This window comes from Kryptolebias marmoratus, linkage group LG11, assembly GCF_001649575.2.
Source record: "Kryptolebias marmoratus isolate JLee-2015 linkage group LG11, ASM164957v2, whole genome shotgun sequence".
NCBI classification, from domain to species: domain Eukaryota; kingdom Metazoa; phylum Chordata; class Actinopteri; order Cyprinodontiformes; family Rivulidae; genus Kryptolebias; species Kryptolebias marmoratus.
This window is the reverse complement of record NC_051440.1, coordinates 16420733-16440083: the sequence shown is the minus strand read 5'-3', so window position 1 is coordinate 16440083 and position 19351 is coordinate 16420733. Positions and strand designations below refer to the sequence as shown.

Sequence of the window (19351 nt, the reverse complement as noted above, 5' to 3'; positions counted from 1 at the left end):
CCCCTTGTTGTGGCTGCGGAGACATGCGGGGACAGTTTGTCATTTTAGGGACAAAAGACGGCGAAGGGTTGACGGGATCTCAACGCTGTAGTCCAGACATCAGCCCTCTGTGTGTGTGTGTGTGTGTGTGTGTGTGTGTGTGTGTGAGACAAAATACAAATAACACAGTGGGATCAAAAGTTTTGGTGACATGAACAAGAAATTAATGTTAAATTGAACCCGAAGACTGGAGTTTTAGCTTGTTTTTGCTTTTCATGTGCTCTTTTACCTCTAATAATTGGGATTATTTGAATATCCTTAGAAAAGTAATACCTCAAACATACCACGGTCCAGAGACAAAATGATTTCAAGTGGTCCCTTTGCTTCCTTTACTTTGCCAGTGGATATTTTAAGGGTAGCCTACTCGTTGCTAAAGCTGGATAAAAACTGTTATATGAAGTATAAAACTTAATCTGCACAGTATTTTTCTCATATCGAGGGTTAATGTGTTCTTACATTGAACATTTGTACACAAAATCTGTGACCAGAAGCCATCTACAATGTGTTGTTTTTTTTTTACCTATATGAAAACAGACAAATCGAGCCTTGTTCTCTTTTCTTTCGTGTTTCCAGCAGATTCAGTCTTTTTCCCCCCAAGATTCGACGCTTGTCTGATTCCGCCATATTTAGACTGCAGCTGCCGGTCAGTCGTGTGGCTCGAGCTTCCACGTTGTTTTACGAGGATCCAGCCAAGCGCTTTGTTTACAGTGAGCGTGGACCCGCATTTCAGAATCGTGTTCGATATATATGGAAAACTACTGGAATTAACTCTTTTCAAGCTGCACTATTTGGTGTAGTCCAGGAAAACCTTTTTTATGTTTGAGTTCATGCTTTGCAAGGAGTACCTTTAAGTACATTTAATAAATTAAATGCGCTTAGTATTGCATGTACTTAATACTCATTATAGTATCCACTATTGGTTAGAACTCAGTATTTAGTTGAAGAACGAGATGCTTTTGAGCTCATATATTGCATGTGTTAGTTACCCGTAAATGTTCAACCCAAATAGAATAGAACAGAGTAGAGTAGGTGTGTATTTGCCCAGTAAAAAATTCAGCATACACATGAGCAGAGATGCTCTTTGTGACTGTCGCTGTGGGTTAATTTCCATAGTGATAAATATTGTATTGTAATATTTTACCAATATTAAAGCTCATGTGTTTACACACAGTCTGCCTCCCTCTCGCTCTCGCAAACCTTTCATGCCCTCGGGTGGATGCCAGGGATTTGTTGTTTTCACTGTATAATATATAGTTAGCCCTTCCACCAATTTACCCTGTCAGTGCTAATGGGGCAATTAACCACTGTGATACCCCCCAGGCAGAGGGAGAGCCAAAACCTTCCCAACTCCAAACTTGTCTTTATGACATTTATATGACAAAATGTGGGGGAAGCTGGGGACCCATCTGACACCTCGGAGGGTCCTTAATGTCACTCCCTCCCGTGCACCCGCCCTCTAACTGCCCCGGGTTACGGCACCGAGCTGAAAGTGTAATACATCATGTACAGTAAGAGGCACAGGCTGCATCCAGGAGGGAGAAAACTTTGGGCTGCATCCAGTGCTCGGGCGAAGCAACTCTGGCTCACACGCCGCGTGGCTATAAATACTAACTTCCGTGCACACAAACACAAGCACAGTTAACATCATCCAACTTGACCTCTCGCTTCATTTAGGAGTCTGTAAGTCCTTTTGTCTGTGCTCACATTCCACCTGTCCTTTCTGCATCCCCAAGGAGGCAATAACCTCACTAGCAAGAGCTTCCCCCTTGAGCCGTTGTCATAGTAACTTGTGGGCTGGTCGACATGACAACCCCACCATGGTCCAGAGATAGATGATAGGGCAGAAATGGGGAGGGAGCCGGCACATGGGAGATTTGCACCCCCTTTAATTTGGTTTGCCTGATTCTGATTTAAAATCTTCTCTCTCTCTCTCTGGCTCTGAAGGTGAAGTGCAGCCACCATCAACCTGCTTTACATTCATACAGGTATTTATTCTATATACAAACACTCGGGATGTGAGCATCAAACACAGACCTGCTCAGCTTCAAGGCGTTTGAACGGATATCGTCGAGAAAGAAACGTTAATTCTCATTTTTTAGTTTTAGAATGCAGTCTAAAAAAAAAAATGGGGGGGAAGGTTTCCTCACGAACAAAAATGGACGCAAAAAAAACTGTCTTTTTCTAAATGAATATAAATGATGCTATAAACGCCTGTGTTTTCACTTTTTGCCCATTCGGGGCAATAAATCTAAAGTCTGCATTTGCGGGTTTAAGTGTATTTATAATAAAACGTGGAAATAATGAGGAAAACGCAGGTATTTGAAAGAGACAGCAGAAAGGCTTCATTTCCCAAATCTCTGCGTCAGCACCTGCTGATGTGCTGACTTTGTCCTCCCATGTGTTAAACAGGTCAAGCATTACCACGGTTCACTCCATCGTTTGGGTAAATTTCCTGTTTGTGGAGGATGATTTGTCGCCTTTAAAGAAAAATATATTTGTGTTACACTGCAAGCGCGTCAGAAGCAATCGCAGATTTGGTAGCACAGCTAACGCCCCTTTTTTTTCTACACAGTTTGAGTTTTCTGTGCAGGTTTATTATTTGCTGCAAAGTGATGGCTAATTGTATATAAAAGAATCTAAAACTTCCTAATTGAAATAAATAAAACCAACCAGCTGATTTTTAGCTGGTCTGAAACACCTGGAAAAGCTGATAAAAAGGTGAATGTATATTATCGCATAAGAGTGATAAAATATTCATAAAAATCATACATTGTGCTTTAAATTATATTATTCTTTAGCTATATGGAAAATTTTGATTTTATAGAAAATTGTGATAGTCTTACTGGACGACAGATAAACTAAATTATTTAAAATGAATTAAACGTATGTGTATCATAATAGTATGTTTCTTGTACAGATATTGGTTTGCCTCCAGGCTTTGTTGTTCTCATAAAACACAACTAAAAAGCTCCAAAGCTCTTTTGTTGATCTCAAGTGTTCCTGTTTGTTCCTAATAACAATTATCTTCCTTTGAACTTTGATTCTGACTCCATATTGCTTGTGATCAGGCCTCCACCTGTTAGTGTGACTGTTTCCCTTTTTTTTTGTTGTTGTTGTTCTGATTCATTTGTTTATTTTTGAATATGTTTGATGTGCCGGCTTCATTTTATTTTTGCAGCCTCTGAAAAATGAATTTTCCCCTTGGGGGATCAATAAAGAATATAATCTTATTTCATTTCATCTCATTTCATATCGTCCTATCACTATGGTTGTGGTGTGCTGCAGGAAGACATTAATAATATTAATGTTAGATGTACATGAGAGCGCCTACAGGTAGCCAATATCTAGATTAGACCAGATTAAATCCTTACAAAAGGATAGATAGATAGATAGATAGATAGATAGATAGATAGATAGATAGATAGATAGATAGATAGATAGATAGATAGATAGATAGATAGATAGATAGATAGATAGATAGATAGATAGATAGATAGATAGATAGATAGATAGATAGATAGATAGATAGATAGATAGATAATTATAATTTTATTCAGTTTCTAGTTTTAGTTCTTAAACAACTGATGTTTCACTCCAAACTACTAAACTAAGCAACAGCGCCCCCCGATGGAGGAAGCTCTAACTGAACGCTGCTGGGCAGCAAAGAAAAGAAAAACACAACACTAAGTGTCTCCTCTCAGACACCGTACGATTCGCGGAAGTGATCGAAATAATATAGTGGCGGTTGTATTTAGGTTATTATGGGTAGCTAGAGGGTTAATTTATATCATCCCCTTTCCATTTCAGGAGTTTGAACATGGACGATGAATGGGAGGAAGAGGTATTTATCGCAACTGCGCTTGTTTACTTTAGATAGCAGCGCCATAGTTAGCCTCTAAGCTAACGAGTTAGCCAAACAAAACAGTGGCATCTTGAGCGACGTATGGTATCGTTTTTGATATTCTGAATAATGTGTAACGACTGGGTTTATTTCACCTGTCTAAATAAATGGATAAAACATCTATTTTCCTTTAAAGAGTAATTGTATATTGAGCATGCCTAAATGGCGTGGTTAATAACATTTATAGTGTTCTGTAAAGGTTTTAAAATTATTTGAATTTGTTAAGTCCTTGTTGTTTTACTCAGGTGTTTGTTCTGTGTTGTGTTCAGGAGCAGCTTGTTCTGGTGGAGCTTTCAGGAATACTTAACAATGACTTCCTATCTAAATGTAGAGGCCCCTGCAAGATACTGGTGAGTTTTTAGGTGGTTTAAGCAATAAAACTGATGTAAACTACTCTTGGTTTCTCCTTGCAGGTTGTTGCATTTATTCATTTACTTTTAATTTGACAGGATATAGACAGCGAGAGGCCCATGATGCAGATTGGACAATATGTGTTTGCAGGAGAATATGAAGGTAAAAACTGTCATTAAATATACATTTAAAACTTTCTCAGCTATATATGTCAGTTAAGTTCTTTGCTTTAACTATTTTCCTTTTATAAGCAATAGCCATAATCATCTATTCTATTTTTAAAACCCATTATGTTCAAACCTTTAGCTCAAAAAGAAAAAACATTTTGAGACAAAGGTTTTTGTATTTAGAAAATATATATATATATATATATTAATAGAAATTAGGAAAATGTAAGTCTGTAATGGCCTTCATTTTAGTTTTAACTTTTTAAAAGGGTGACAATAATGTTTTGGTTGGGAATTTCTTTTAAAAAAAAATCCTTGAAGCAATGTGTATCGCCCTTTGGCTTTCATGACAGTTTTAATTCAAGATGGCTGCCACATCTTGCAAGATGCATTCATAGTCAGAGTATTTGTTGAGGATGACTCTCAGCTACCCAGCACACCAAATTTTTACTCAATATCTGTAAAAATGCTCAGTCAAAGCCATTTTTGCTGAGGTCACATAGCTGCTGCCACCATTTTGAATGGGATTAACACCAAACGTTAATCAGTTGTACATCCAGAGATTACTGCAAATCTGTATTCTTTATAAAATTAAGCCTTGGACTATAATGGGTGACACTGACATTGATTTGATTGTTAAAGTTTGTTTATAGTTACAGTGTAGACATAAATGCACATTCTAGATGTATCGGATAAACAATTAAGTTATGCTGTTTGAATGATTTTATATCTTGTTCTGTTGGATAATTCCTCCTTTGAAAATGCAAAATAAAATAGAGTAAAATAAGCACACATTATTTCTGCCTCAGATGCTTTGGGAACCTGCGTGGTTTTCGAAGAGGTACCACGAAAAGGTGAGGTTCTGCTGCAGCTTTTTTAAAAAGTGTATCATTTATATTTCAATGTTTACAGGGGGTGTGAGGCTGTTTGTGTTCTTCATGTCTGCAGGAAAAGCAAACAGTGGTGCAGACCTCAGATACTTGTGCCACACTATGAAGAAACTGACGATGCAACGAATCTTTCTCACCGAGAAGAAAGATGGAGAATCAGTTGCAGGTCAGACAAAACAATATTTATACCCCGATTGTCCAAAATGATATTTCTGTTTTACTTTCAACTTCCTCTTCTTTTTTATCTAAAGTATATAACACAACATTGATCCAGCTTATCTTTTCATCTTCACCTTTACAATGAATACGCTTTACACAGCACTGTTAAAAACCTAACTATGAATATTTGTTTTGTTCCAGCAGAAGGCGGTGATAGTGAACAGAAGGACACAACTCATCTGTCTAATCAAGAGGAAAATGACAATGCACACAAAGTGATACAAGAGACTGCAGACAACAACGACATGAAGGACTCAGCTGCCGAGATATGACGATTTCTTAGAATATAACCTCTCCATAAGAAGATAAGACACCTGCCTTTGTAGAACTCTCAAGGTTTGGTATTTATAATTACATGGATCTCAACAGCAATAAGGAAGCATTGTTTTCTAGTAGTTTTATTAATAACAAAATTCTGGCGGATACAGTACATTTTTCTTTCATCTAAGCTTCAAAATGACAGAATTTAACATTCAGTACACAACCTAAATAAAGTTAGTAGGGTTGCATGCAGTTGAATTTTTGCTCATTTCAGTTGTGCCATCATTTCTTTTTAAATATTATGGGGGAAAAAAATCTTTTTTTGCAGATACAATTATTTTTACATAACTATTGAGAACATCAAACCAATCATATTGTGGAGTTAACATTATTGTGTTTTCTCTTATCATGGAAGCCCATTGCTAGGTGTTCATAAAACACAAGATTTTAGAAAAGTGCAGTGTAGAATTAAAGTCAAACCATATTTAATCATAATTTTCTTCCAAAAGCCTAGAGTTTAGTGTAGTCTTTAAGAGTAGTCTTTAAAAGATTGCATGTAGTTCTTCAAGTTCTTTTGTTTTGTTTATTGAAAACTGAGTGTTTTTGTTTTCTACATATTTTAAGTCTAAAAAAACATCAAAAAACCTTGGGAACTATTGATGAAATCTGCTTTAAAAGAAATAAAGTGACTCAAATTGAAGCAAAATGTACACTGTGAAACTAGTTTTAACCTGGTTCTATAATGAATGGCTTGTTTTCAAATCAGTCAGTTTTTTTATATTGAGAATTGTGCTTAATTTTCAGCAGTTTTTTAATAACATTTAAGGGCTAAAAACTTACAGCTATATTGGTTTAAAATCTAAATATGTTAATATCACTGGAAACCTTATTGTAACATTGCTAACTTTAATTTATTTTATTTTTGTGCGCATTTGTGTGTGTGTTTACTGCTTTTTAAAGACATTTTTAATAGATTTTCTGTTGTGTTTTTATGGTTGGTTTTGGATTGTAAAAATATATATGTAAATCCGTTATATTTTGTTAATAAAATTGGGTTATTTTAAGTACTGTGTCCTTTCTTATTTATTCAACAATTTGTAAGTTGTTTAGTAGCGTGAGTTTATGAATGAAATAGACATTATTTGCTTTGAGGACGTGGCGGTTCTCGGCCAATCCAATCAACGCTTCTCCTTGAAGTGGACCAATCAGATCTCGACATCGCACTCTGCTTCTCGGATCCTGATTGGTCAGTTGCCGATTTTTTTTTTCCGCACCGGAAGTGAAAGGGTGTGTTTCCGAGGGGAGGGACTTAAAAAAAAAAGCATCAACGACGAACTTCCCCGAAGACACCGGCGAGTTTTCTTGGCCAAAACTGCAACAAGTGAGAAGAAGCTCTCGTCTGCTTGAAGAGGTTTGAAAGATATTTTATGGTTTATTTTACCGACGCGTTGTTTGAATTAAGTTGGGGACGATTTAGGACGGAGGGCAGAAGTAGCGGTGCAGCGTTAGCCATTCTGGGTCAACAGGACTGGGAATAACGGTCACAGATTGCTATAAACTGCTGTATTTAAGAGAAAATTATGTTAATTAAAATGGCTTTACAAATACTACTAAACAGTAATTTCGTATTAAAGGCGTCGGAATAACAGGGAACACTTTAAGACGAGTTATCCTCGAGAAAATACTGTAAATATGAGTGGATCTGTTTGCATTATTTCAACTACTGTTAGCATTTTCTAAACATTTATTAGGAGTACGTTCAAAACTGTGTTTATTTTGTCACAAGGCGTAAGTGTGTTGCGAAACTGTTTTGAAATCTCAATGTCTATCTGGTATAAAATGTGTAAAAGTAACTTTTGAGACAATTATGTTAACTCTGGTGTAGCTGATAAGAGGGGGATTTAATGCTGATTCATTGACTATTACTACAGAGTTTGTGGCTTGTGTCGTGGCACTTTTTACTCTTGTTAAGAATAGTATTCCTCCTTTTACTGAAGTTTAATTTAGGTAAGATAGCTTTATTTATACTGCACTTTTTAAAGATACAGTAGTTGGTGCTTTACATTAAAGCAATATGTATATATAAATTAGGTATAAAATACTACAAAAAATATAATAACCTTTGCGTCTAACTAAAAACCTTCTTATAAAGTAATGTTTTCATTTGTTTTTTTAAATGCATCAATTGAATTTAAACCTATAAGTAATTAAGTCATGTTGTTTTGTGTTTTTAGCCACAATAATAATGGATGTTTTGTTAAACCTTCTTTTTCCGTGGTTTTCCTCAGATCTTCACTTATTTTGATGCCCATACAAAGCCTGTTCCACTCACTATCAATTTTTGTGTTTGCTTATTTATTTTAAAAAAATCTATTTTTAGTGTTTCCAATAATTGTTAAATCAGTCAGTTTTGTCTAATGGGCCTCACTTTTTGTTGCATTTCTTGGATCGGGCCTCAGTGTTGTGCCGCTGATATTATCTGCATTACAAAATATCATAAGTATTGCATCAGCTTTAAAAGTTTAGTAATAGCTGAGGTATTTGCTTGTAATGCGACTTATACACATCTTCGCTGTCAGTTCAGGCTATTAATGAGACTGTTATGTGTAGGAAGTGCTTTACAAGAAAGGATGTTGGACTATAATGTTTTTTTGTAATCTTCTGTTTTAGGAATCGATTATACAAACACAGAATGGAGCTGAGGCCACTTGTCATGTGCTTTGCCCTTTGCGTGGTTTACGCCACCAGCAAACCCACAGAGAAGAAGGATCGCGTTCACCACGATGAGCGTCTTAGCAACCTTGAGCACGACGACGCAGATAACTTTGATTATGACCACGAGGCCTTTCTGGGACAAGACGAGGCCAAGACCTTCGACCAGCTCACACCAGAGGAGAGCAAAGAGAGGCTTGGGTAGGAACCTCTCATCATCTTCACTTTTATGAGATATTATTCATCTAAAGCTGATATCTGTGAAATCTTTTTTAGCAGCTGTGAAAATGGTTTTTTGCTCCTAACAGTTGCCATTTAAGTGAGAAACGTTGGGTGTTTTGTGTGTGTGCGCAGAATGTTGGTTGAAAAGATAGATGAAGACAAAGATGGCTATGTGAGCGTGGAGGAGATGAAGAGGTGGATTAAACACGCGCAGAAGAGGTGGATCTACGACGACGTGGATCGACAGTGGAAGAGCCACGACCTGAACGGAGATGGAGTGGTGTCCTGGGAAGAGTACAAGAATGCCACATATGGATACGTTCTTGGTATGGCTGCAGACCATTTTCTGTTTTGTCTTTGATGTATCTCGGTTGACCTTCCTGTACGCTGTGTAGATAACGCTGCCAAACCAGCACAAATGTTAAAAAACGTTGTGGCTTCCGACCTACAGATGACTCCGATCCTGAGGACGGTTTCAGCTACAGACAGATGATGGTTCGTGATGAGAGGAGATTCAAAATGGCTGACCAAGACAAAGATATGAAAGCCAACAAGGAGGAGTTCACAGCTTTCCTTCATCCTGAGGAGTACGACCACATGAAAGACATTGTAGTGTTGGTAAGTGAGACACTGAAACAGGTATAACTTTACCATTCTTTTTGTTTTTCAGTATTCATCCAATCTTGTTTTTCCTTTAGGAAACTATGGAAGATATTGACAAGAACGGAGATGGTTTGATTGACCTGGATGAATACATAGGTGTGTTCTTACAGCCGTCATCAGCTTGCAGAGAGCAGAAATGGCAGAACAAGTGTTTGTGTAAGTAAACGTTTCCGACATGACTGCCTCTCACCGAGTCTTCGTGTGTTTCAGGTGACATGTACAACCAGGATGGAGACGCCTCAGAACCCGAATGGGTGAAGACCGAGAGGGAGCAGTTCACCGAATTCAGAGATAAAAACAAAGATGGAAAGATGGATAAGGAGGAAACCAGAGACTGGATCCTGCCCACTGACTACGACCACGCTGAGGCCGAGGCCAAACATCTGGTCTACGAGTCGGATGCAGACAAGGTGCTGAGGACGTTTTAAATAGTTTAGTTTTACCTAAAACATTTATCGATTAAAGTTGTCCTCTACCTACAGATAGTGACATTGATGAAAGGTTGATAATGATTCTAACTCTTCCTCCATCAGGATGGCCTTCTAACCAAGGAGGAAATCGTTGATAAGTACGACCTGTTCGTCGGCAGCCAGGCGACCGACTTCGGAGAGGCTCTGACTCGACACGACGAGTTCTAACTCCTCTCTGCCTCCACAAAGTGTGCGCTCATCCTGCGTTCCACCTGATGACTCCTTCCACCGGGCACTGAGTGGAAACAGGATGAGCCCACCTAATTTCAACGCCACGGACAATAATTTATTTGATGTCTTGAATGTGTCCCATCGTGCACACACTAACATTCTAACTACGTGCTTGGCCCTCCACTGGTTTCATGTCTCCAGCCTCTGCTTCCAAACTCTACTCTTTTCTATGATTAGACCTGATAAAGAATAAGCAGATTTCTCCTCCCCCCTTTCTTTGCTTTAAGGTTGACCGTATGAACTGGTTTTGTCTTGCTCGAGACCTTTTTATATACAAAAGCAAAGTTTAAACTACAGTCTTCAGAAGAGTCGGATTCACCATTTTCATTTTTTTTTTCTTGCAATGCACTTGACTGTCGTCAGTCCCAAACTACAAGCATTAGTTTCTTACTCATTTGTCCTTTTTGTTTCAAGTTCCGATTGATGATAACGCTGGACAGGGGTTTCTTAGAACAAAGAGTAGACAATAAATATTAAAGTCTCGGTGCAATAGATCATACGTGGGGTTGTGCTGTATTTACTCCTTTGGTCCATGTTAACACAAACTTTATGTCCAACATAAGAGACAGTTTTTGTGATAGATGAAGGATTCAAGTTGAACTGAGGCACGGTTCGTTTTAGATCGGATCACTTCTGATGTCTTACCCAAACACTCAAAGACAACGCTGTTTACCTCCGACTGATCCGATCTAAGACCAGCCTGTGGTGACTGATGGTTTTATACTCGAAGCTGCTTGTTTAGTTTTTTTTTATTTTTGTTTTTATCACCTCAGTAGTGGGAGCATGCGAGTGTGTACATATGTTACATATGTTTTGATAGCTGGTTCTTCTTTTTATTGTTTTTATTTGATTCAGCTGAACTAACTCACTTGTGTGCCAAGCAAAACGTTTCTGAACAATTCTTTTCGAGGGATGGCAAAATACAATTTCTTCTTGAACATTTTCCTTTCCCACATATATATTTGTTATATTTGTATCACCAGTACCATCATTTATAACCACTGTTAATAGTTTTTATGGTAGCAGTGTGGCTACGATAACGGTTTTGTTTTTTACAGGCTCACTGCAGCTACAAGCCTTTTACTTGTGACTTAACTGTAAATAAGTTGTTGGTCTGCAGAACGAGCACTCTAACAACCAGGTCCAGTTTTTGTCACTGAGAACAAAATCTGAATAAAACAAACACAAAAAGAAAACAATCAGAGCTTTTGTTTATTGTCATTATTATTATTTTGTACTCAACAAATCACTTATGAACAATCCCATGAGTCCCAGATTATTTTGTCTTTGTGTTGTTTGGACAGCTTTTCGGACTGTTTTATAAACATGAGGTAAAAATCCAGCTTTGCCTTAACAGAACAAAAGAGCTGAACTGGCAGATTCCACTTCAATGAGCAAAAATGACTGTGACTAAATTGATGGTAAATTGTTCCAATTTCACATCAATAAACCATAATGACTTGAAACATATTTCACAGACTTGTGCTGAAAGTTTAGCCATGGTTCTGTATTTGGCTTTATTCAGCCTGTTGGGTCTGACAAGTCCTGTTGCTGTGAGACGCAGCATAATGCTGCCACCACCATACTGTAGAGATGGAGATCTCTACTGTGGAGCTCTCACAGTACATCATGTACTGTAGAGATGTCAAAAGACAGATGGCGCAAATATTTCCTAATGACAAAATGACCACCAAAGCAACACTTGGTTTAAGAAGATACATTAAAATACTCCATCAAAGATCAGACCTCAAATAAAAGTCTGACTGAAAGAATGATGTACTTTAATAAAACCCATCTATCTTTAACAAGATGCTACTGGAGATGGGGTGCTTGTATGTGTGTGTGTGTATATATATAAAAATTATATATAAAACATTCTGTTTACTTTAAGTTTGGCCTACAAGATATTAAAACGTTTACCATGTGTATGAAATACTGTCACCTGCAGCAGCTGTCAACACAGCAGATAAAAATGACAGACCTTGAGTACCACTGGCTGAATGGTACAAACATTGATAATGAGACACTTTAACAAAGGCATAACTAAAACACAAGCAGTCCTACAATCTATTATCTTATCCATTTATGATTATTGTAGTTTTTGTGTAATAATTTCATTTCTAAAGCTTATTTTAAGACCCCAACCTTGGTGTTTCACACCCCACAGTGGGGTCCCAGCCCCTGCATTGGGAGCCACTGATTCTTTGAACTTCATGGATTTAGTTTTCTGTCTCATCATGGAGTGTTTATTATGCAACCTTTGACTCTTTTAACACCAGTGGAATCCATAATTCAAGTGAAACAAACACTCTTTGCTCATCATTTCAGTCAACGTTAGTTTTACTCAAGTTCAAAGAAACCAAAGAAAAAGACAACTAAACTTGAGGTTGGTTGAAGAGCGGGTGTGTTTATTGGTGCCAGTTTTGAACAACACAGCCTTCACTTTGCAGCAGGTTTGGCTGCAGGTTTTAGTGTGAATTTAAATCCTTATCACATCAGGCGAACACAAACTGTGACGTCAGTAATGATCAGACGTTCTGCTCAGATTGAAGCAGCTCAGTGTACTTGGTGCTGCTGTAACTGTGTTCAAAATTCAGATAAATTATAGAGAATTTGAACTTTTAAAGACTTTACATCTGCATTCGGTTTTCATTTTTATCTAGACTAACTGTAATATGTGGAATAAATGGTACAGCTTATATATTTTTATGATTATTACAATTGTTGCTGAATGCCTACACATACAGTATGTTCATATTGTGTTTACATATTCCTTCATATGTGCTTTGTGTGTGCATACTGTCCTCTTTCAGGCCTCTGCAGAGCCAGACCAGTGTTTTGTTCTCGCTCGATGGTGTCTGCTCTTGCCGTTCATCTTCATCTTACAAACTCCACCGTCTGTCGTCTACCCACACGCTCTCATCGCCTGTGATACCATAGTGACATCATTTACGAAATGTGATCAAAACGGGATTACAATGAGCAATAATTCTCAGCAGCTCTTCTTCGTCCGAGTCCAACTCACCCTCGCTGTTCTTGTCCGCATCCTCATCTCCAAGACACGCGTCCTCCTCTCCCACTCTGCCGTCTTGGTTGTTTCCTGACTCTGCCAAAGGCCCTCTGTCCCGAGGTGGGCTTCCATTGCCTCCTGTCCCGCCGTCCGACTCCGATGGGTCTGAATGGTCCAGGCATGTGGACGGTTGGTGTGCCTCTGCGTTCAGAGTCTCTTCCCTTTGCACTGGGGTTTCTGGAGGAGTATCAGTGGGAGATGTATCTATGAGGACCAAAGTGGCTCTCAAAGGGCTTTGGTCTGGGGTGGGAGGAGGTGCCATCTTGGGGAGTAACGGTGAATATGGTGGTATTTTCACACAGGTTTTTAGGACTGGCTTGTATGTTTCCTCTGAAGCCGATTGGCTGCATGCAGTGCTGGATGGAGAAAAGGGGCTGGGGGGCGGCTCACCAGCCTTATCAAAGGTGATTGTCTGCAAATCTGGGTTGTTTAACTGTGCGGGTCCAGTGTTATCACTGGTTGAAGGACCAAAGCTAGTGTTAGACTGTACCTCACAAGGGTCTGGGGTCATGTCACATGGTGAACCAAGTTTTTCTTTGAGCGGCGCAACATCTGGAGTCAAAGATATGGGGCTCAGTTCCTCCTTTGCTGGGGGAGAGGTGGGTGAGCTAGAGGAGGTTTTGGTTGGTGTTGAGGCGTTGTTACAGAGAATCACAGGGCTGTACACACTTTCAGCAGAAACAAAAACGGTGTCAGGAGCAGCAGCTGTTCTGGGTGGAGTGGCTTCTTGACTGACGGGGATGTTTTGGATGGGGTAAATGTTGGATGTGTCTGGGAAGCTGAAGGAAGGATTGCAGGTGCCATATTCTTCGTTCTTGTTGGGGATCTCCTCCATCTGTGGCATCGTAGTACGGTGGCTCGCCTGAGGAGGAACCATGAAGGGAGTAACCTTGGTTATTATTTATTGTGGAGTTATTGACAGAGAATTAATCATTTTGTAAGTATTACTATGATAAACAAAGGAAAGGAAAGGAAAGGAACAAATGAATATTGATCAGCTTCAAACAAAAACTTACCATTTGAAACCACTGTAAATTCTGTAAGAGTGTAAACAACAATATTTCAGAGGACAACAAATAAATTGAAATTCAGCTATGATATTTACATATGTGATTAAAAATTAAAAAACCTAAACCTTTTACTCAGTAAAGACAATCTGGGCATAATGTCATTGCTAGCATTATTTGGTCCAATTGTTTTTTTTTATGAAACTTTATACAAATGAAAACAAAGTTGATCAGAATATGCACTTTTATTCAACAATGACACATTTCTTTCTTGTGGTCTATTCCAGAAAGATAAAAAGCTGTTGCCTCAAACGATCATGCACAAGATGCTCACTACTACCTTCATCAAAACAGCACATAAAGAAATATGTTAGTAAAAATTGGTGTTTCGTTCCTCCAGTATAGTTGACTAAAGCTGTTCTGGTGGCACCTGGAGACCCCACAGCTTACTAAAACATTATGTGTTGTTCCTTCCTTTGACCTGTCTCTGATCTGTGGATTGTAAGTGATCTTACCACATTCGGGTGTTTACCCTGGGCCACACAGCCTCTCTCCAGTGGGTCCCTCATTCCTTTGTGTCTCCTCCTCAGCCACGTCAGCATGTACAGGAAACATCCGAGCGCAGCCATGAAGGCCAAGCTCAGAAACAATGCTTTGCCCACAGTGCAGCCTGATAGGCGTTCTCCCAGAGGGACTGCGGTGCACAAAGAGAAACACGCAGGGATCTTATTTCACTCTGCAATGGGAAGCAGTGGAGACTGCTGGGTGAGTGTACAGGTGTGGGATTTTACTCAGTTGTCCCTCAGGTAACACCTCCACCACTACAGAGGCGAAGGCTGTTTCACCCGACTCCTGGTCCACAGCAATGACCTGGAAAGGATGACTGTGAGTTTAAAATCAGAAAACTGCTCCACATTCAGTTCTTGGTCAAGTTAGGGACATATACGTTTTTGGATGAAAAGAAGGTATTCAGTTTGTGGATCACAACAAGCAACAATAAAACAAGATTAGTCCAGCGAAGGAAATAGTAACCAGCTCAAGTTTTCACAGTGTTTCAGCAAGCCTCACCCCCAGAATGTGTTTCTGCTTGGGTTTGAGATGATCGGTTCTGGCAATCAGAAGCCCCCCCTGTGTGACCTCATAAATGTCTGTGTGACTGGACGTATCGCTAAAGCTGAAGTAGATCATTGGATTGAAACCCTGTTGATTTGGGGTGAAGAAAGAAGCCGTTTAGAAGGAGAAACAAATCCAGAATCAAGCATTTGGGCACAGTGGGAACAGGATGTATGGATGCCAGAGGCCTTACTTGGTTAAAGTCTTGGTCATGAACATTTAACACCAGAGCTCTGCTGCCATACGTATTGACCAGAGAAGCTTGACTCTTTCCTGTCGTTACAAATCCGTGATATTCAGCCAAGTCGAACTCTGGAGAAAACCGGTTAACTGCCAGAACTCGGACCAGCGCCGTGGCAACAGAGTACTTCCTGGGGTCATCGTCCTGGTACACCTGGGTGCAAAAAAAAAAGACGAAGTAATGTGGCATGACACCGGGAATATACAAAAAAGGAGAATTTCCTGCAAGCCTACACTAACAGTCTTACCATGACCTGAAGATGCAGCACTGGAGTTACGAGTCTGTCTGTCACACCTTTAATTAGTTTCATCTCTCCTGTCTTTCTGTCCATACTGAAATGTCCATCTTCATTTCCTAACACAAGCCCAAACACAGTCCCAGATGTGAAACTGAGCACACCTGAAATGTAAACTTATACTGGTGTGTTTTGTACCTGAGAGAATAGCATAGCTGACTGAAGAGCTCAACCCTCTGTCTTCATCCTCTGCATGAATAGGACCAGGAGAAAAGTCCAACACAATGTCCTACAACATGACATCCAATCACGTTTGAGCATGTCCCCGGTAATAAGTTTGATATGTCTGAGGAACAGTGTGGTAGCTGACCTCTTCCCCCTCTGTGACATTGACCATGTACACGGGGCTGGTGCAGATTCGACTGGTCTCATCTTGGAAAAGCAAAGTGCAGGGCTGGAACTCAGGGTACTGGTCATCTCCATCCAGGACTGTGATGGTGATGTTGGTGCTGGTATTAAAGTGCTCCGCGGTGTTCATTTCCTGTCATGGATGCAAATCAAACATTTAAAACTAGTCAAACATGACACAGATGAATAAATGAATTCAGCTGAAGATCAGCTTCTCTCATGACCGTCATCAAACTGTGACTTTTCTTTTTTCCTCAGTGAAGGTCGAAACAGAAACTGACACTTTAAAACATTTAGATAAATGTGCTGCATGTAAGCTGAATAATATATACAGGCAAAGAAGCAAGGATTAGTAGTGAAGTGTACACACGGCAGCGTAGATGGTGATGGTGAGCAGAGTTTTGGTTTCATAGTCCAGAGGTTTGGAGAGGATCACCTCTCCGCTGTTCGGCAGATCAATTCGGAAATACTCTGCATCAGGCTGCAAAAGCAGACACATCCACAACAAATAAGGGCTTGTTTGTGATTTATTATATATATTTAAAAGTTAAATGTGGTACTTACTGATGTCTGGTCAATTGAATAAACAATCTTGTCATCATCTGCATCTTTGGCCTGGACAGTAAATGCTACAGTATTCACTGGAGTCAGCTGAAAACCCACAGAAACAGATTAGAAATAATGAATAAGTATATGTGTGTGTGTATGTGTGTGTGTGTGTGTGTGTGTATGTGCTTGTGAAAAGACCGTACCTCACTCATAGTGAAATTTCGAGCCATGTTTCTTACAAATGTGGGTAAATTATCATTTTCATTGAGAATCTCCACCAGGATTCTGTAATAAGTCTGTCAGAGTAAACACACAAGTAGGTTGAAATTTAGTGAGCGATACTGAGGAAGAAGTGTGTGAAACTGATTATATGAAGTGTACCTGAAATATGTCCTCTTCTTGACACGATAACTCAGCCGTTAGGATGGGACCAAGGGTCTGAGAGAGAAAACATGTAGCTGCTGAAAATATATTTATAGGAATTATATTTATGAGATCAAGGAGTCTGGGCTTTGAAAATTTTAATTAATACAGGCTCTAATGTAATGTGTCATATGTTAAACAAATGTGTTTTTGACACAATTTCTGAATGTTCAAATGTTTTATATTATTTTCTGTAAGTGATTAAATCTCCAACTCTTAAAACTTTTTTCACTTTTTTTACAAGTTGGGAATTAAATCATGAATTATGGGCCTGTAACATATTTTATATCTGCGTTTCTGTTGTATTTTTCCAAAAAAAGAAGAAAAAAGAAGTACATTAGCATTTATTCACATGTAATTGCACATATCTATACAATGAAGCATAAACTTGTGATTATTTTTTTCAAATTCAACAGTTAATATTTTTATTTATGTCATTTGCACAACTTAGAGTCTAAGCGCCCCCAGTAGGAATGCAACATTTGTTCAGGTAAAGTAATAAAGTTGTAACTTTTTAAATAATTTTAGTCTGCAATCATGTATTTTTCTGTATTTTTCAGCTCGAGTAGCAGACATCACCAGGCTAAAGGCCGGAGAGAGGAACAGATAATCTGGTTGGCCTTCAGCTCTAAGTGTGCTGTTGGCTGTAGTAAATAACAGGTTGGGTTGGCTCTGAGGACAAGGCTGTAGAGTCCAATCTCTGTTTGTTTTACACTGAGATAGAACTTTTTTTTATTGTGTCACTTGACTGTTACAATTAGATTTAATGAGATTGCACAGATAAAATCAGATAATTTTGTATTACATTTTTTTTTTCTGATTGTACGACAGCTCTAAATCTCCCTGACCCTGACTCAAAGAGGGCATGTCATGAGTCAGTACCTCCCGGTCAAGGATCTTTTCGGCTGACGAGTTCAGCCGGATGTTCTTCTTGTCCAAATAGAACCACTCCGCGTCACTCCCAAACAGACTCCATCGCAGCCCATTTGGTGCCGTGGTGTCAGCCACCAGCTCGGCCACAACTTCCCCCGAGGGGCTGTTTTCTTTAACTTTTGCTAAGACGTCCTGGCCTTCCAAACATCCAGACCAGCCTGACATTCCTGAGCAGACGCAGACAGAGACGTGTTTATTCATACGAGGAGCTTACACGAACGTTTGAAAGACTGTGACGAGGTTGTACCTGCAGCCGTGTGCAGACATAAGAGGAGCAGCAGGGAGCAGAACCGAGGAATCAGATTAGAGAGGGCCATTCCTGGGCTCGGTTCGACCTCAGGAACCACTTCTGCCTGAGTGAGAAGAGCGACTAGAGCAACAATGAGGCTACGTTAACGTTCCTGAATGGGCTGATGTACAAAAACACACTGCCTACTCTCTCTTATAATTCCCTCAAATCCTCTCTAAGTGGGTTTCTGCAGGGCTTTGCACAGTCTGAGAGAGAAATAAAACAGAGCAATTCTTTTCTGCCTTTGCTACACATTTCTTTGACTTCAAAATTATTTTACCATCACTGTACACATCTCTGACATGTTAATCTGTTGTTTGATCACACTCACGTAGCATTTATATCTTTTAGCCTATAAAGGTTGCATTCTATTATTTCTAGGTGGTATTTTGTTGCAATTCTTAATGGCTAAAATATAAACCAAGACGCCTTGTAAACACCAGCAGAAGTTTGGCTATATTTATCACAACACAAAACTGTGTAAACTGTGTGACTGCTCTTGTCAAACTACTGATTATGGGACAACCAGAAGCTTATAACAAAATCTAGCTCTAAAATAACTGTAGCAAAGTGATGATGATAACTGAGTTTGATGCTCTACCGTCTGCATTGTTTACCAGCCATGAGCTGACTGACCTGTTGTGGTCAAATCCCCCGCAGCCCGTCTGTCAGTCTCCATATTCTCCTGACTTGTGATGGACGCCACATCTTTGATTGTCGAAACGCTGGAAAGCTGATAAATGTCGCAGAAAGAAAGATTGACAGGTGCTTTTAGGAATAAACAAGGTGGCAACGAAAGATAACATCACTTGCCACCAATACACACAAACGATCCCCCCCCCCTCCCCTTTCCTCCCACACACACACACACATTAAAAAGCAGATGACAGCTTATGTTGTGTGTCCTGGGATAAACGTCAGCTCAGAGGCTAGGAGCTGAAGGTGGGGCTTTACCTG

The 19351-nt window shown here is 39.4% G+C and overlaps 3 protein-coding genes across 7 annotated transcripts; 2 read left to right on the top strand and 1 right to left on the bottom strand.

Annotated features, from left to right (window-relative positions):
- The first annotated feature begins 3695 nt into the window (after positions 1 to 3695).
- On the top strand, positions 3696 to 6841 carry gtf3c6 (general transcription factor IIIC, polypeptide 6, alpha). Of its 3 annotated transcripts, none has more exons than XM_017405878.3 (6): positions 3711 to 3880; positions 4210 to 4290; positions 4390 to 4453; positions 5268 to 5312; positions 5407 to 5514; positions 5709 to 6838. In XM_017405878.3, exons 1-6 carry the CDS (start codon positions 3857 to 3859, stop codon positions 5837 to 5839), a joined length of 453 nt encoding a protein of 150 aa, XP_017261367.1. In that variant the 5' UTR covers positions 3711 to 3856; the 3' UTR covers positions 5840 to 6838. The 3 variants fall into 3 exon arrangements, with proteins under 3 accessions (XP_037834043.1, XP_017261367.1, XP_017261368.1); XM_017405879.3 differs by having other exon boundaries at positions 3720 to 3880; positions 5712 to 6834; XM_037978115.1 differs by lacking the exon at positions 5268 to 5312 and having other exon boundaries at positions 3696 to 3880; positions 5371 to 5514; positions 5709 to 6841.
- A 274-nt stretch (positions 6842 to 7115) lies between these two features.
- Positions 7116 to 11328, top strand: calub (calumenin b). The gene is made up of 7 exons (XM_017405547.3): positions 7116 to 7239; positions 8499 to 8741; positions 8895 to 9088; positions 9214 to 9380; positions 9461 to 9521; positions 9636 to 9835; positions 9959 to 11328. Exons 2-7 carry the CDS (start codon positions 8521 to 8523, stop codon positions 10061 to 10063), a joined length of 948 nt encoding a protein of 315 aa, XP_017261036.1. The 5' UTR covers positions 7116 to 7239; positions 8499 to 8520; the 3' UTR covers positions 10064 to 11328.
- A 1179-nt stretch (positions 11329 to 12507) lies between these two features.
- LOC108229822 lies at positions 12508 to 19226 on the bottom strand. 3 transcript variants are annotated; one of them, XM_017405497.3, is made up of 17 exons: positions 19031 to 19226; positions 18353 to 18475; positions 18055 to 18272; positions 17131 to 17187; positions 16953 to 17045; positions 16765 to 16851; positions 16571 to 16681; positions 16163 to 16333; positions 15991 to 16081; positions 15805 to 15911; positions 15510 to 15710; positions 15272 to 15403; positions 14995 to 15073; positions 14719 to 14897; positions 14213 to 14233; positions 13152 to 14058; positions 12508 to 13052 (listed from the first exon to the last, which is right to left on the bottom strand). In XM_017405497.3, exons 1-17 carry the CDS (start codon positions 19071 to 19073, stop codon positions 13009 to 13011), a joined length of 2664 nt encoding a protein of 887 aa, XP_017260986.1. In that variant the 5' UTR covers positions 19074 to 19226; the 3' UTR covers positions 12508 to 13008. The 3 variants fall into 3 exon arrangements, with proteins under 3 accessions (XP_017260986.1, XP_017260985.1, XP_017260987.1); XM_017405496.3 differs by having other exon boundaries at positions 12508 to 14058; XM_017405498.3 differs by having other exon boundaries at positions 12508 to 14058; positions 18353 to 18458.
- Between the last annotated feature and the right edge of the window lie 125 nt (positions 19227 to 19351).

Coding starts and splice junctions, on each gene's coding strand:
- calub (XM_017405547.3), top strand. CDS start 8,521: ATGGAGCTGAGGCCACTTGTCATGTGCTTTGCCCTTTGCGTGGTTTAC. Junction 8,742..8,894: donor GAGAGCAAAGAGAGGCTTGG/GTAGGAACCTCT, acceptor GTGTGTGCGCAG/AATGTTGGTTGAAAAGATAG. Junction 9,089..9,213: donor CACATATGGATACGTTCTTG/GTATGGCTGCAG, acceptor TCCGACCTACAG/ATGACTCCGATCCTGAGGAC.
- gtf3c6 (XM_017405878.3), top strand. CDS start 3,857: ATGGACGATGAATGGGAGGAAGAG. Junction 3,881..4,209: donor ACGATGAATGGGAGGAAGAG/GTATTTATCGCA, acceptor TGTTGTGTTCAG/GAGCAGCTTGTTCTGGTGGA. Junction 4,291..4,389: donor GAGGCCCCTGCAAGATACTG/GTGAGTTTTTAG, acceptor TTAATTTGACAG/GATATAGACAGCGAGAGGCC.
- LOC108229822 (XM_017405496.3), bottom strand. CDS start 19,073: ATGGAGACTGACAGACGGGCTGCGGGGGATTTGACCACAACAG. Junction 14,234..14,718: donor AGGGTAAACACCCGAATGTG/GTAAGATCACTT, acceptor ACACTCTTACAG/AATTTACAGTGGTTTCAAAT. Junction 14,059..14,212: donor ATTTACAGTGGTTTCAAATG/GTAAGTTTTTGT, acceptor GTTCCTCCTCAG/GCGAGCCACCGTACTACGAT.